The 17,554-nt window shown below is 40.6% G+C and overlaps 1 protein-coding gene across 1 annotated transcript in view; it reads left to right on the plus strand.

The window, feature by feature from the left end:
• Positions 1-17,089, plus strand: part of znf536 (zinc finger protein 536) — a 188,549-nt gene extending 171,460 nt beyond the window's left edge. Inside the window, exon 8 of the mRNA XM_088297073.1 lies at positions 13,300-17,089. Coding sequence (XP_088153199.1) covers positions 13,300-13,424 — 125 coding nt within the window. The 3' untranslated portion in view covers positions 13,425-17,089. The remainder of the gene's footprint in view (positions 1-13,299) is intronic.
• Positions 17,090-17,554: the final 465 nt, after the last annotated feature.

Below are 17,554 nucleotides of genomic sequence, written 5' to 3' on the forward strand. Positions count from 1 at the left end.
GGCTTGTGTGTATGCTTATGTCGTCAGTCTACGTGTTGCTCCACTGTTTGTGCTCAAATTTCAGGGATGTAATACCACAACACTGATTCTATTTGTTAGCCTGCCTATGACGTTTTGAATTGCTTGTTGTTAGCACTAAGCTAAGCGGACTTTGCTTAGCTGGTTGTTTTGAATACATTTGTAATAATTTTAATTTGTGGGTGTACATAAGGAACACGTTCAAGCAGCAAGGTGGAAGAGGAAGAGGATCGTAAGTTGCTAAAGATGAGCCGCTGACAATTTGTCCAGTAGCAGCAGCAGCAGGCTGCGGCTAAGTGAGCCTCAACTGACCAGAAAGGATCGGCCGCTGTCTGTTAGCCACGTAATGGACTCGTCCGACTCGTCCAATTAGGAGGCGGCGAGATGGCGCACGCTTCATTACGGCCCCAAGACCCACGCCGCCACGTCACAAATGATTTCAGACCAAATTAATGTTTTTATTGTCTCGTCTTAGCACACACACGCACGCGCGCGCATTTGCGGCATTCCCACACGTAACAGCTGAGCACCATCTAGAGGTGTGTGCGTGTCAAGGCGTTCCGGATCGAGTCCTCGTCAATGTTTCTGGGGTGGGCAAGGACAGGAGTACTTGAAAGGGGGACGTTGGATTGTGTGTGCGAATGAAAGACAGAGAGTGTGTGTGTGTGTTTGTGTGTGTGTGTTTCTGTCCGTGTGTTGTTGTGCCAAGGCACATATTACTGCATTACAAAAATCTTTTGTCACCCTACTAAACAAAAATGTCTCAAAAATGATAAAATACAGTGAAAAAATTCGCCACAAATATGACATCTCGTTTTACTTCCAAATGTGCTGTAAGATTTCCATCTGCCATCTAGTGGAAGAGCAATGAATTGTTCCGTCGCTGGCACAGCCAGTTATTTGCATTAAATTAACGATCATTTCGTAAAATTGGATTGCTTCGCACAGTGGTGATGGGGAATCATGCCATGATGTCGCCTTTGCGCCAAACATTCCTCACCGCATTTGTCGTTAAGAATTTTGGGGATATATGTGACGAAAAACAGCATTGCAGTAGGTAATGGCGTTCATGTCACATGTACCGTCACTCTCTCATTGAGTTTGCATGTCTCTCACTCACTTTTTTTGCTGCCAGGTGCAACAAAGCGGCGTTTGGTGGATCATGGAACTTCTTTTTTCCTCCCTTAAAGCAGAACGAGGCGGTGTATTTTATTTGAAGCGTGCGTTCACATGACACGGGAGCGCCGCCGCTATTGGGGAATCTCTCAATAAATCAATGTGACTTGAAACGCATTTCCCCGACGTCGATAGCAAGTCGGCCTAATCTCTTTGGAGAAGCTTTGAAGCCCAGCGAGCCGGCGTCCATCACCAAGGTTATTTTGTCAATGGCTGCTAATCCAGGTACGCTTTTCCCGCCGTTTAACCGCGCGCCGTTCTCATGACTGAAGTCGGACGGCCTTGGGAAGAAAAAAAAAAAAAAAGTACGACGGGAACAAAAGGAAAAGGTTATGGATCGGCGCGGCTAAAATGGGAGTTCAGGAAAAGGTTGCTTTTACTTAGCGCCTCAAAAGTCCAATAAGAGGATTTATTTATTTTTTTGTTTCTTTTCTTAAGCTGATGTCACAATCGATCTCGAATTTAAGCCCCTTTCCTTCTTTTTCCGCTTTATTAACGATCTTTGGTCATGTTTAAGCATCTTCCGTGGTCATACAGAAAAAGTAGTGAACTGCTGTTTGAAAACTAAAAGATAGCAAAAGTACTCACCCCTTGGAGGGTGCGTTCCTAAAGGCCAGTCATAGTCTCACCTGTATCGCAATTTAATAAGTTATCATGAAACAAAATGATACAAAAATACACCGTTAACTTGAATTGATTTTACATCCTACAACTGCTTTAACACTTTTTTTTTTTTTTTTTTAAACCCAAACCCGCTCAGATTTGGCGCACCCTCACCACCCCTTAATTCCCGGTATCACACCCCCCCAAGCGTACATCTCCAAACAAAAATCAAAGCTAAGCCTGTCTTGCATATTGATTTGACATCGTTTCCAATTCTGCTTTGATGTTCACGATCATGCTGTCTTTCCCCTTCCTGCTCGTGTTTACGTCCAGCGTTGGCGTCCAAAACGTCGCCGTGACCACCCGGCCGCTATTGTTTGACACGTACGTCCGCACACGTAAACAGAAGTCAGAATCAAATCACATCAAGAGCCGGTGGGGGTGTCAAAACATTTCTTTGTTTGTATTGCGGCGGAATGAAAGGGGAAGAAGAGTGCATTGTGGGAAACATGTGCAACGCAGGCAGGGCGAGACGTGCGCCACTTCTTCAAGGTCATTCGGCAAAGTCATTCTTCAGGACACGAATCCCGGTTCAAGAGCGGGAAGTTTGCTTTTTCACAGGGCACGTATTCTGAATTTAATTACAATCAATATTGTACAATCAATACTTTCTTTTCTCACTGACAATAACAATGAATAATAACATTATTGTCTTCTAATTTTATCCTGGCTTCTTTAGTTTGATGAACACGTGATTGGAGCTTATTATCGTTAAAGGCATAAAAATCGAATATAAGCTAATAATAAAATAATAATAATCGAATATCCAAACACTAGGGGTGGATTGACTTGGGGGGCCACTCACTGGCCACCCCACATTAAGGCGAAAATTTCAGATTTTTAGAATTGTGACGAATTGGGATTTTTGTATCATTCGATACAAGTTCAATTGATCACTCTGATTGGCTCTTAGCTTGCAAATCAGTGCATGACATAAAAATAGAATATGAGATCAAATCATCTAGCAAATGAAGCTCAGCAAAACATTCCTTTTCGCTCCAACTTGATCCGGCTCGTATTATGAGTGTGCCGAGCAAATTTCTGGTTTGATTACAAAGACTTGGGAGTTGCAAGAGTGTGTTACGAGCATGCGAGTGTCCAATGTATGATGGTCACTCAGGAAACGTTGGCTTACCGGGGCCACCCGAAGTGAAACATTTCTGGCTTGTGTATTCTCTTTCAATGAACATTTCAGTTTGGCACAGTCCATTTCCATCATTTTTGTTTATCATGATTCAAATTGGAGAAACGTTCTCCAAAAATGTCATGCAACATGTTGCTAATCACGACATTTCATTTTGGTATTAAAAATGTGAAAAATATCATTTGTTTTTTTTTTTTTTTTAATTAACGGATTTTCCCAAAATGAAATTTAGTGAAGTAGTTATTGATTAAATTACGTGAAAATGGTCCATATGCCTTTTCTTTATTCTTTTGTGTTTATTCCTTCAGCTCAGTGGAGGATTTTCAGCTCCACCGAGGTTCAGGCAAAACGAAGAAGTGTTTAGATGGGCAAAGGAAGCCGTGCACGAGGGACAGGGAGGACTTGTATGCTCTTGGAAAGGTTTGCTATATCCTAATTATCCTGTTAAGTAAGAGCGGCGCACCCCCCACCCCCGGCCCACTCTGGGAATTGCTCTTAAACGGAAGATTTGCGAGGAGAACGGGTCAGAGCGAGAACTGCGGGAAATCCTGTTTACATTTACATAATCATATCGCAGCGCTCGTCTTTGCTTGTTGCGAGCAGGAAGAAGCTCATGATGAAGGGGGTTGTCGGGGGGGGGTCTTCTTGTGTCCTCCTTCTTCTTCTTGTCTTAAAAGTGATGCCAGCATTGGCATTGCCGCTGCCTGGTCTTCTTTTGATACGGCGTGCCAGACACTCCCAGCGCCTCCCCGTACATCGTATCCCCCCCCCCCCCTGGCTGGCCCCCCAGCCAGCACCCCATTCCTCTTGTCTGGCATGTTTAAAAAGGCAAGGTGTGGATACGTTGCGCAGTCGTAATTGAGAGCAGCGGAGGTTGGCGGTGGTGAATGATTAAATAGTTGCGAAGATTCCATTGAGCTGTCTTGCCATTTGCACGGCGTCAGTTAGTTGTGTTCAGTATCGTTTTTATGTGAGTTATTTTCGATTCTTGATATCGCAAACTTCTATCGACATTATTCAATGACAATACAGGATTTTTATTCTGTCCGCCTGAGTTATTTTAACCATTCCAAGAAATGTGACCAAATGTTGACGCTACCTCTGATCCAACACCGTCATTTTTCTACGTCCCTGTTCAACACATTTGTGACATTTTTTAATCAGTATGAAGATGGAAAAAAAATTAAAACACTGTCCAACCATTGTCATATATCTACAGTATGTCTATATTAACGTTTTTTCTGATGCTGGTGTTTTTAGGTATTCCCTATATCCAAACTCCTTAAAGGGGAAGTCAACCTGAAATATTTTTTGCCACGTACCCAACGCTAAATACGATTTTACTGATCAATAAATGTTCATAATAACCGCCTCACGTTTCAATCACAGTTGATCAGTAAAATGTTTCCTTCCTGATCAAAAAGTGTCAACTACAGGTTGTACTCAAGCAGATGAGGGCCTAACTTCCTTGGTGGAGGTATTTAGCTGGCAATCAATTTGGGATCGGTTGATTTCTTATTGCTGACTCCACTTCATTATAGGCAAACGTGTGGTCGACTTTACGGTGGGTGATTGATAGCTCCCGTGAAAATAAAAGCGTGAGAAGAATGTCCTGGAAGCTGAAAGAAAAGAGAAAAGAAAAGAAAGAAAAAAGAATCAGGTGTGAAGGAGATGAGGTTTATTTGCTGAAAGTGAAGCTGCAGAGTTCGTCTGGAGGTCACAGACGGCGGAGATGAGAGTCTGCCGAGTCTGGAATTTTTTTTTGTTTTCCTTTTATTCGAGAGAGCAGGAACAAGTCAACATTTTGGACTTTGTTTTCTCTCATGTCTTGCTTCCAACTGGATTGTTTCGGGCGGCAACGTTCCGAAGTTGGGATGGAGGAGGGATCACATGAGCATGAAAGCCAATATGGCAGCTGGCCTCAGGATGTTGAGAAGATCGGGTTGAGAGTCGGTAAAGATCACCTTTCAACAAAGTTGTTTCTCCACTTCCATCAAATTCACATCCTGCACATCTCCCGACACGTTGACTTACGCACGCCCTCACCCTGTCCCGGAAACACACAAATGCGGCAAAAATGCTTTGTTGCTTTTCTTTGGATTGTTTCACATCAAATAAAAATAAAATCTTTACAGTTCTAAACCATTTTGATACAAATTTTTCGGATCATTTTCATCCTAATGGATGAATACTTGCAAACGTCGAAGACAATTTGGAGTGTTAAAGATTATCCAGGACAATTTGGTCTCCAACAAGTCGTCAAGATAAAGAACGTTTTTCTTAACATGAACAAGTTTTCTTTACCAACAAAAACAATTTACAATCCTAACGTACATATTTTTTGTGCAATTTCGAGTTTTTCACAAACCCAATCCCCCGAATAAATGTTTTTCCTCTGGTCAATCAACCTTGAAAGTCAGAAACTTTGAGTATCCGCATGCAGACAAGACTAAAAGTTGCTTCTCAGCATAAGAAATGCTGATGGATAAGTTGCAAGTGCTGGCGGGCGTGTCGTGTCGTTCATTAGCTCGTCCGACTTCTCCTCCTCGGAGGTCAAGCCTGGCTGCTGGAGGTGAAGGAGCGAGCCCTCCTGCCAAATCTCTCCTTCGCCTTGACGAGTAAAAGCTTGCGGCCTTTTATTAATTTGCTTCCCGTCAGAAGTTAACACTCCACAATAACGCAATTTTAACTGAGTGGTAATTGCGAGGCGAGTCCTTTTGCGACACGTTGGGTTGCTAGTTGTCGTTTTGGTGTTAAGCAGGCCAAGGTAGGGTTTGTCCCATATAGCGTGCGTGCGTGCGTGCCCTATATAGTTTTGGCCCACTTGCTGCGGAGCTCCACCTTCTGATCCACATCGTGTACATCCTCCATAAGCTCGTCACACGTTACAATTCAATAAAGTAGCCGACCAAGCCAAAGTGGAAATGACACCCCCTAGTGTTGAATTGTTGACTTGATCATTTTATGCGTTTTTTGCCTTCTGTGAGTATAACTTCCAAGGGATTTGGATTCTGCAAGACACCAATCAAATAAAACAATAATTTCCATTTTAGATTTTTCATAGCACCTAACCTACATTTGTTACTAAACACCAAAGATGATTGAAATGAATCGTAACACGTATTTTTGTAAACGTGGAACAAAATGTACTATTTGACAAACCTGGAGTATATCAAAAGATGACAGTGTCTTGAAGCAAACATACGTTATCATTATTAATGTCCAAGACATGTCTTTGACTTAATTGTTGAATTTTTTTCATTTACACCAAAGATAATTTGGTCACTGATGAACTTTTGAATTTACAATTAGGTCAATGCACTTTTTCCCTCAACTTATGTAATATGTTTTTTGTACACGTAAAAACAATTTAGAAAATTGAACTCATTTAATGAAATCATTACCAACAAGTCTTAAATCAACTGTTGCATTTTTTTCTTAAACATATCAAAGAAAATCTGTTAACATCTGTCTTTTGTTTTTTTATAGATGTGTTCTGGAACATCACTGCAAATTTTAACCTCGAGAAAAACTAATAATTTTTCCCAAGTATCCCAAAATAAGTTTAAATATGCACGGCCTTCTATGAACTTTGTGATGTCTTTGACAATGCCACGGATGTTGTTTTGCATCGTCACGTTAACTTTGCCGAATCACAAAGTAAGACGACAATCGTCCACTTCCTGTCCCCGTCCACACAAACGTTTGACTTCCTGCGAGGGGGAAAAAGGTCGGATACTCCCAATTTATTCGAGCGGTGAAAACGTGGTTGACGTCTAAAGAAAATAAGTTTGCAACCTTGTTAGCGTGTAGCGGCGTGTGCAGGGTGGCGTGTTCGAGATGGGGGGGGGGGGGCGGGGGGATGAAGGTCCTTAATGAGCTCGTTCTCCTCTTTTACACCAGAGCACAGTGTCGCCGCCATTTAAAGCCGTGGCCTTTCTGCCTGCACATTCCTGCGCCATTATGTGACATTGTTGATGAATAAAAGGCCGTATTATGTTACGCCTCCCCCCCCACCCCACCACTAGACTCCCACCCAGTAAAAGGGCAAAAGTGGACCACTTTTTATCTGCTGAACGAATCAATCAGGATTATGTCAGCGCAAAAGAATCACAGACTGTGTGTGTAAGCGTGTGTGTGTGAGTGTGTGTGTATGCGAGAGAGAGAGAGAGAGAGGATGGGAAGCAGTTACTGCTAACAACGATGCCCTTCCTACATTTATTGTTTTGTTTTAAAGTTGGACAACTAATATGTCATCAAGTGGTTCACACATCTGCCATGCAATTCTACAGTTCAAGGTTCGAATCTGTGCTCCAGACTTTCATTATGGCGTGCAAGTGTATAAACTCGCTACCCTCCCTTCGAGGGTCAACTTCCTGGTGAACGTCTCGCCCTTATGTGTCCTGACACTGGCAATTTGTGACTCGGCAAGGCTAGGTGCCTTTATTTTCTGAATGTAGCGTTATTTCATACACAAGGTGTGTCAATGAAAGAAATCCAAAGTTGCTTATTAAACTTCCTAAAAGAAAAGTCCAGCGTGTATCGGGCCTCTGGATGGATGGCTGGATGTGTCTATATATGAATGCTCTGACTGGTCTCCTCACCCCCCCCCCCACTTCATCTTTTGGAGGATTGCGAGGGCACTAATTATCATTTGAGCGCCGATGATTAGGAGATCAAACAGAGATCGAATGCCATTTCCGTCCATTAATGCTCCGGCTTTAGAGTGGCTGTCATGGCCGTGACGCATCCCACACTCAGGAGGAGATGACAGGGGGTTGGGGGGTGGGGGCTTTCAGGGAGGAGGGGGGCGTGAGCTGTGGGGAAGAAGGACAGGATAGGAAATGTCATTTGGGATGCAAAGGGTGAATATTTTTGTTTCATTTTTAAGGTTGAGTTTGGATGGAAAGGCACAATAAGGCACAGTAAAACAACTTGTGTTTTTAACGGAAATTATTTTTTTTAAAGAATGGTAGAATCACGGACAAAAATATTTAAGAAAAGGTTTCAAAATGTCAATGACATTCTTCAAATGGAAGAGTGGAAATAACATTTCAAATGGAAATATTTCAATAGTAATGTTATGTATATGTAAATGAAAGTGATTATGAATCACATTATATCAGCTGCTTGTAAATTTCAATTCTTGCAAATCAATTGAATTTTAAAGCGAAAGAAGACGCTATCCTCTGCTGGCTGTGGTGAAAAATGAAATTTTCGAAAGACTGACACTCCCTAGTTGAAGATGACTGTCAAACTAAATGTAAAATAAAGAGAATTACACATTTAAAACGACTTTGGCTTACCCCCAACTAGCTCAATGCTAACACATCATGAAATATACCATAGATGCGCTAACAAATAGCATGAATAGTGGCGGTGTTGAACATAAAAGGTGGCGCAGGACTTAAAGACAGACAATATGACAATCTTCACCGGGGTATATTCTTAATCTTGTGCAAAAAAAAAAAAAAAGGAAACTGCATCTTATTGAGTCACTGAGAGTTCTGTACTGCACTGCCTCCTGGTGGACAAGGTAGACACAGTAAAAGGAGCATCACAATTCATTGAATTGAAACATTGACGTATTTATTTTCTATTAAATCACAATATTGCTGTATTTTCTTCATAAAATATAATAGTGTAGCGTACTTTTACATTCAAATTATCCATCGTGATTTTTTTGTTTTGCCCCTCGAGGGAGTCTGCAGTACGAACTCATCATTGTACTAGTCAGTGCTCAGCATCGGTGAGTACTCGAGTGACTACCTATGCTGGTATCGGTCTGAAAAATAACGGTATCAAACATTAGTCAATATGCAAAATTGTCGAATTGTTGTTTAAATCCAATTTGTATTTTGCAGCGTCGTTTCGTCCAGGTTTGTTTTTGCATCCTTTTCTTGTTTTATTCAAGCATCATCATCTTAAAGTATCTCGTCAGATCGCCTCCTTGTGGCGACACGGCGGCATCCAGCCGTCATCGGCGCGTGAGCGATGACCTCGCCGCCGTCACCATTAACGACCTCGCCGCTCCCAGCTCCATTTTCCCCTCTCATCAAAAACATTAAGAAGGAAGAAGAAAGAAAAAAAAACATTTCTTCCCGTCTGCGGCAGTCATTTCCAGCCGCATTGTATTTATGCACTGCAGAAAAAAAAAAAAGGTAATAGATCAAGCACGTTCCATTATTCTCTTATAAGATCATTAGCAAATATAATTAGATATGAAAGAAAGTAATTTGGAGAGGCGAGCGGAGGAAAGCGCTATCAGGCACACAAGACAGATTGTAGCATCGCAGTGTTTGGGCTTAAATTGCTCAGCGGAGCTTTTATCTCCACGCCAATCTTTCAGCCTCAGAAATAGTTTGAGAGGCGCCGCGCACCACCGACCAGAACAAACGTGCACTTCACTCGCTCGCTTATTTTATTTAAAAAAGAAAAAAAAAAAAAAGAAGGACTCTCATTAAAGGCTTGACATTGCTTCTTTTCTTCATTGTTATTCTCCTTAGGCCAAATACATTTGGAGGGCTTTCCCACACTCGCAAACTCCGCAAATTTGCCTCAGCGGCGCCCGTGGAATGTTTGCAGAATTCAGCCCCGGAGGCCTGTTTCAGTCAGGGGCACAAAATTTGGGAGATGTGTCTATCATGAGGAGAGCCACAAAAAAAAAAGTCTCAAGATGCCACGCCCCCCCCCCCCCCAAAAAAAATAAAACACAGAAAGTAAAAGCCGCCATTTCCAGGCGTTTTGCCTTCTCAAGATTGTGTTCAATTTGCAAACAAATTTAAACAGCAGGATGTGAACGTTTTTAGTTGTCATCAGCTTCACCTACTTCCTCAGATTGTAGGACATCAACTAACCATTATTTTAAAAATGGAGGCCAACGAAAAAAAAAATGTCTATTTTGATTTTTATACATTACTCAAGTGTCAAAGACAAAGGATCTAGTTTTTGAGATATATCGATTTTTTTATCAATTAATTAATTGATTAAAAAAAGGTTCATCTGTATTACGTTGGCTTTGTGAATTTTTGCTTGATTTCTCGCGATTTGGAGATTATTGGCACCCTCTCCTGTCAGAAATGTAACCATGCTCCAAATTGTGTTTCTGTTCTAAAAAAAAAGAAGTTTTGATTCTGCTTTTTGGGTTATATTCTGCCACTTCAATAAACACAACAAGCACCCAAATGGACTTTTGATGTGTGTGCCGTGCACCCACTCCACTGCAGGGCGTGTTTGTCTAATAGGACGTGAGCCCAAAAGGAGAGTCAACAATCCCGCTGCCGCAAATTCTCTTTTCCCGCCGCTTATTCTTCCTCCTCGGAGCGCTTTGAGGGAGCGAGAGGGAGTATGTGGATTTTTCTCCTCTTTTGTGCGAATCACAGGCAGCTACGGGCCCCGTCTATAAACATCCTGTATTCATTAAAACCATCTAAAAATATGCTTGTTTTTTGAGGGGGGGGGGTGTAGGGTGCGCTCACTTCCTCGTTTCTCCTCGTTGCGTTCGTATTTACATATTTATGATTGTTCTATCAAGTGGCTTGAGCTTGAACCAGAACAAAATAACAGCCTTTGCGTTCACTGCGACTCCAGGAAGTAGACGGCACCCACTGCTGATTCGGCATCACCCTGCTTTTTCACAAAAACCTCCCAAAATGTTTTTTTTTATTTTTTTTTAGCCGAGACAAAACTTATTGTCGCATTCGCTGGAAGTGAACAGAAATCTTTTCAATCGTCGGAAAATTTGGGGAATTAAATTTGTGAAAAGAATAGTGATGTACATTTGTTGTAAATGCAACATTACCGTATTTTCCGGACTATTTGTCATGTTTTGAAAAGTCGGTCCCTTTTCTTAGTAACATGAACTTTGGTTGACATTTCCACAAAAAAAAAGAATTAATGTCACAAAAACTCAGCAAGTCATCCATTTTGCTTTGAAGCTGCCATCTTAGACATATTTTGGTCCTTTCCTGGCCTCACCCAAAGATGAACTTTGGTCCAATTTTGATCACATTTGAACGACATCCCATAATAGACAGATGGCCAAGACTGAAATGTGGGAAACTTGAATTTTTCTCACTGTGTTTTGACACAGCAAAGTTTGATGATTTGCTGTGAAACACAAAACCTCACCAAATGGATGGAGTACAAACAGAAAAGCTCGAATCATTTGTTGATTTATTGCATCATATTTTCCATACATTTCGTCCCTCGGGGGACTCCAGAAAAACATGAAATGCTTTCTCATGTAATCCAACAAAACTATTTTTGTTGCTGCAGAGGGAAAATTAATTAACAAAGACATACATCAGTGTATAAATGTATGCTCATATAATTTGAATCAATCACCTGTTTAGACGGAAAATGATTTAAATTTTTGTGAAATTCCGATCGCATCGGAGAATGTGTCATCAGGAATGTGAGCACTCTTTGTATTTCAAACATTAGACATTTGGTTGTTAATATGGAAGTCAACGTGTCCATATGCCTCTAGAATCGCGCTCACTGAAGTCATCCTAAACGGGTTCCATCCATTCTTTTTTTTTTTTTTTTAGCAAAAATGAGGACTCTGTGCTATTGTTGCATCTGCTCTTGCTGCCGTCGCTGGAATGGTGAGCACTCGTTCCCGCCACAGCCGCCGCCTTCCCGTTTATCCGTCCTGTTAAGCGTGACGCGCGCAATACGGCCGGGATGCGTACCAGGAGCTGTGCGGCCTCAGCCATATGCTGCTGTCTTTTTTTTTTTCGTCTTCTGAGGCCTGTTTCTGTGAAGAAAAAAGGCCTGTGCTGTACCAGCGAGCACCACAGGAGAGTGCAATTGGGACACAACTGGGAGATATTTTGTAAAGCATAACTTGGGTTAAGCAATGATGAATGTACTGTCTTCTCAATGAAGATTTTCATTTGGTGAGTCGAGAAAGAAATCTATTTCACCGAACTTTGTGATTCAATCCAGTGAATCAAGAGATGAAGAGTTAGAGATTAATTTGGCCACAATGGAGCAAAAAGGTTCAATTTGATGTAAATAAAATGTTATTGATATATTTAAAGAGTTGTAAATGACAAACACAGACACCCAAAAAAAGCCACACCTTTGGGAACTTTAATGACATTTGCATTAACACAGCTCAAATATTATGATGGCGACAACAAAAGCCAGAGAGGCACAAATGGACAGTTAATATATTATTCCAAGCCACTGTAACGTGATGCATCACCTAAACATTAACATTGCACTTTTATTTCAATAATGAATCAATCTAAATGGAACTCATATAAAAGTTAAATAACACTCATAACGATAAAAAGTTAGAAAAAAAAAAGTTCTTTCAGATAAATTACAAATGTGTTTTGCTAAATAGTGTTCTTGTCCACGAGACGGAGCCCCCGTACCAATATACAATACAAATCCCAAATCCGAAGCTTTCAATGTGACTCCGGTCAAGTCACGTGACTCAAATGCGTCTGCGAGAATGACAAAAACAAAACAAAAAAGCTGAGCATTCCCAACCAAACGTGTTTATTTGTGTGTGTGTGGTGCATCTGCCACCTGTATGGGAAATGTGAGAAGCGGGTTGGGGGCTGAATAATCGTCGGCGAGGAAAGTTACATTAAATGTGTAAAGTTGGCCGGGAGAAAGCGCGCGTGGTTCTCGCCAGTTGTTTGGGGAGACGCTTAAATAACGTTCCAGGTGGCTCACTTAATGAAGAGTGAAAATCAAATATGGAGTCAAATCTGGAGCTCGTTAACGTAAGTTTCCGCGTGGGGAAATCTAAAGCAAGGCTTTTTTTAGGGGGGGTGTAAGGAAAGTTTTACTTTTCTTATTGTGGCTCGGGGATTTCAATTCATCATTGTCATCTCGCCACAAATGTGAAATGGAATTGTTTTGGTTGGTCGTGTTAGGCTTGATTGGCTATGTTGTACTGCCACCTGCTGGTCAGATTGCTCATCAGTTGCAAATGGACTAAATTGGTCAACTAACAGAACGAGTGTCTGATGAGTGCACAAGCTTGCAACTCAAGTGAGTTGGAGGAGGGAAACATGTAAATCAGACTAGATGCGAGCGCTCAAGGACCAGATTTAGCACCCCTGACTAACAGCAACACTTATCTTGGAAAATGTTGTTTCTTCTTTTGGATTTGACACCCTAAACACTTATTTGAAACCCTACTTTAGTAGCCACAACTTGGAAACGCTAACCTGAAAGTGCTCTGTGAAACATGAGTCTGATATGAAACCCGAATTTGAAAATGATCTTTGTTTGAACCTTTACTGAGCTTTCTGTATTTTGTTGGGTCCTAGTGCCCGCATGGATGTCGGAGGAGGACCAGCCGATGACCCTTGACCCCGCTTTGACCCTGGACCAGGACCACCTCAACAGCGACCTTGACGAGCTGGCGGACCTCGGCCACAACGAGCAAGACTAAACATCAACATGATGAAGAAAAACTTTATTTAAACACACTCTCACACGCACACGCAGACACACACACGCACACAAGCATCAAGGGACTCTTTGGAAGGCGGACCTAAAAAAAAAAAAAAAAAAAAAGAGAGAAAAGAAACTTGTTTTGAAACTACCTGTGTGACGATGAGCACTTCCTGTCCTCTTTCAGGCCTCCCAGCCAGCCAGAAAACTTTTTCGTTCCTTCTTTCCTGTATTCCACAACCAAGACTTGATATACATATAAATATATTGTACCGGAATGTATTCTTCAGTAGAATAGCCACGTTAGCGCGCCGGCTAACTGTTAGCGACATAGCGACATTTCCAGGCCGTCGTTAAACGGGGAGGGAAAAAAAACAACACGAAAAGAACACAAAAAACAAGCAGAGGAGGACTTTTAATGCGTGTATCGTTGGTTCTTTCCATTTTCAACTCAAAATCACAAAAGTGACTGATTATTTTGTTGTTTAACTTTTTTTCTAACAGCAAAAAAAATTAAAATCAAAAGATTTTTTTTCGCTTTCAATTTTTGGCTCAGTGCTCACTTGTGGTTAAAAGTAAAAGCGCAATTTCAAAGAATGGAATTCTTTGGGAAAATTTGTACTTGGAAAACCTTGCAGATGTTTTCAGTTTTCAAGTTTTCCTCCTAAAAGGAAAAAAAAAAATCCCTGTGCCCCCACTAGTCAAAACACACTAATCAGAACAATATTCTTAACTCAACTATAATAATAGAGCACTTTAAAAACAACCACAGCTGCATACAAAGTGCTGTGCTTCAAAAATCAGACATCAAAAAACAAAGACAGTTAAAACCATAAATCAACTATCAAAACAGAAAAACAGTCAACACAATAAAACACTGCTGAGTCAAAAGTTCTTGGATATTCGATCCTTTTTCATTCCTCTCAGGCGGCCGCCATTTTGTCCTCTTCTGCCCTCAGAAAACAGAAGAGCCCGGGACATTCGCAATGCGAGTCCGAAGGCACTTTGACGTCAATTTCAGTCGACAGCACAGGGCGCTACAGGACTAAATGAATTGAAAACTTTGTTGTTAGGGCTTTGTTATTCTTTAAAACAAAATAGGAGAATGAAAAATTTCTTTGGCGCCCTCTTGTGGCATCTGCTACAGAGCTAGTATATGTTCATGTGAGTTGAGGAAGTTCATGTAGTACTGTCGCCATCGTGTGTTTCACTTTTTGATCTGAGCAGCCAAAAATTGAAATGTGGAAAATTAGTTTTTATTTGTATGTTAGATTAAAGAAAATAATCACAAAAGAAGCAGTCACTTTGGATTTTTTTTTTGTTTGTTTGTTTTTTGTTTTGTTTTTTTTTGGAAAGAAGCGATGACTCACTGCTGATTCGAATGACGTGTTTGATGATTGTGAACAAGGAGCACTTGAACTGCCCCAAGATGTACTTTGACCCCCAAAGCCCCTCAGCCCACATAGCGGCATTCCTCCCCCAACAACTAAACAACCTCCCTGCCCCCCACCACCCTTTTTGGGGTCTTTCCCTGTGTACATAAAGAGATTTAGGAGGACGTTCCCAAGGAGCGTCATAAAAGAAAAGAAAAAAAAGAGGCGTTTATCAAGCCTACGTTCTTCTCGGGAAGAATTAAAAGAAAAAAAAAAGGGGGTTTGTAAAATACTGCCAGCCGTCGTTGTTGCACAGTGTTGCTGAATACTACTGATGAGGAGGATGATGATGATAATGATGTATTTACTTACTGCGTGAGAAGAAAAACAAAAAAAGAAGAAACTGGAAAAAGCGGACATGTTGTGTTTAGCCTTAGCGTGGACTAAGATGCGTAGCTGTGCTAGACTCCAGGGCGTACGCTTTGTTTTCATTTCTCTCAGTTTGTCATTCTTTGTCTACATTTCATATATATATATATATATATATATATATATATACAGACACACACACACACATACAGTGAGTACAAACACATACACACTCACTCTTCTAGGGCTACAGAATATTGGAAAAAAATTAGATATGCGATACGGGTGTTGAAGATCGCGATCGAAGATTGCGATATTTGATATGTACCTAAAGAAATGACATTTTTATTATCTAAGGAAACAAATAAGCAGCATCAATGTATTTGTATGTCATTAATCGTGATAATTATATCAGACGATATAAGTCATCCTGTTTGATGGCAATGCGTAATTGAGGTTGGATCTGATTGGTCAAAGTCACATAAAAGCATACAATTCCGAAACTATCAACTTATCACTTCTTTGTGATATCATATTAAAGATAAAGACGGCTTTTATTAGTCCCACAATGGGGAAATTTGCAGTGTTACAGCAGCAAAGATAAAGGTCACACAGAGACGGCGGCGTAATACATATGTAGCCGTTAATGTATTACATTAGCAGCAAACATTCAGAAAAGCAAACCTATTGTGATTTTTTTCAATATACTCTGAAGCGATACATATATATATATATATATATATATATATATATATATATATATATACATATATATATATATACATATATATATATATATATATATATATATATATATATATATACACACAGACACACACACACGTCATCACTTCTCACAAAAGGTCCGAGATATTCGACTTGAAGAGGGGAGATTTCTGGATGAACCCAAAATGCCATTTAACCTTTCCATGTAAACTTCAATTCAGCTTGCGATGAGTTAATCCAGAGACTGTAAGACTCAAAGAAAGGCATCCAAGTTGATAGAGCAATTATCTGTTTAGAATTTTGCCCTTTGTCTCCTTAATTGTGCAAAATTCACCAAAAAGTTGGACCAGTAAACCTTTAACAGAAGGTCAAATAAAGGTGGAAATGCATTTTAGTTTTATTGGGAAATGTCGCCACAAAAGTCAATATGGTGAACTTTTTGCGAGCGAGGGCCGCATTCATGGCGGCCGTTTCCATCGTTGCGCTCCATTCAGAAAGAAACGAACAAAAAGAAAAGATGACAATCGTCTGCTGTGCTGCAAAACGGCGCCCCGACATTGATTATGAAGATGATGATGATGATGATGCTTAGCAGGACTTCTCTTGTTCTCGTTTTGACGTTTTCTTTGACGCTAACTGTTTTGGGTTCTCGCAAGCATTTTTGCACTGTGATCGTAATATGATGATGATAAAGATGACGAAGATGATTCCAAACGCGACACTTGCGAACGAAGTAAACTGAAGGATGTGTGTTTGTGCGTCCCCTTGGCATCGTGAAATGTTTCTACGTCTTTTTTTCTTGTTTTTATGTGAAGAGAACGATTCTAACGTGCTAATGTACAGTCCCCAATATGATGATCATAATAATAATAATAATCCCCCTTTTTTCTTCCTCCAACCCAAGACTTTAGTTGGATCTATACTCGATGTGGCTTTGACTTTTTCTTTGGACTTCCTCGGGCCCGCCGGCGGCCGGCCTGCGCGTGCCGTTGCGCAAGACGAACGGCGAGCGGAGGAGTGGCAAGGGGTCGCCGGATGGGCGGCGAGCAGTCGCATTCCACGCCCTCTCCTGGTGTCTTGTGTTTGGCAGATGCTTCGTTTTGTAACTACTGAACTGTACTTATAAGAAAAATAAAATGTATTCCAACTCAAAAAAAAAAACTAAACTGTCGGTCGTCAAGCGACGGATGGCGTTTGCTGTGTTGTTCTTCCTCGTGCGTACCAAACGGAAATTTAACAAGTTTGAAAATAAACATGACGAAAAAAGTCCTTGTTCATCGTCATGGTCGAAAATAAAACATGGATTTGGGTTGGCAGAAATCGTGATTTTTTTTTTTTTGGGGGGGGGTTGTTAATTTGGTGTAACTAAAACATTTTTAACGATTAGATTTCACACAAAAATGAATTCATTAACACTAAATTGGGCTGTTTATCTTGCTCTCGAATTAAATATATATGTTTTAATTAAATTGTGTATCTTAAAAATTACGTTTTTTACCTGATTTAATGATTACCTTGAAAATTAAAGGTTTCTTTAAGTGAGAAAGTGAAAATTTTTAATTTATCAATACTAAATTAAATGTTCACAAAATGTTTGAATTTGTCATTGTGACTTGATTTCATAAATACATGGAAAAAATATTTTAAAATGATGGGATTT

The sequence above is a fragment of the Idiotropiscis lumnitzeri genome, chromosome 5, assembly GCF_059441095.1.
Source record: "Idiotropiscis lumnitzeri isolate Australia: NSW breed Sydney's pygmy pipehorse chromosome 5, RoL_Ilum_1.0, whole genome shotgun sequence".
NCBI lineage: Eukaryota > Metazoa > Chordata > Actinopteri > Syngnathiformes > Syngnathidae > Idiotropiscis > Idiotropiscis lumnitzeri.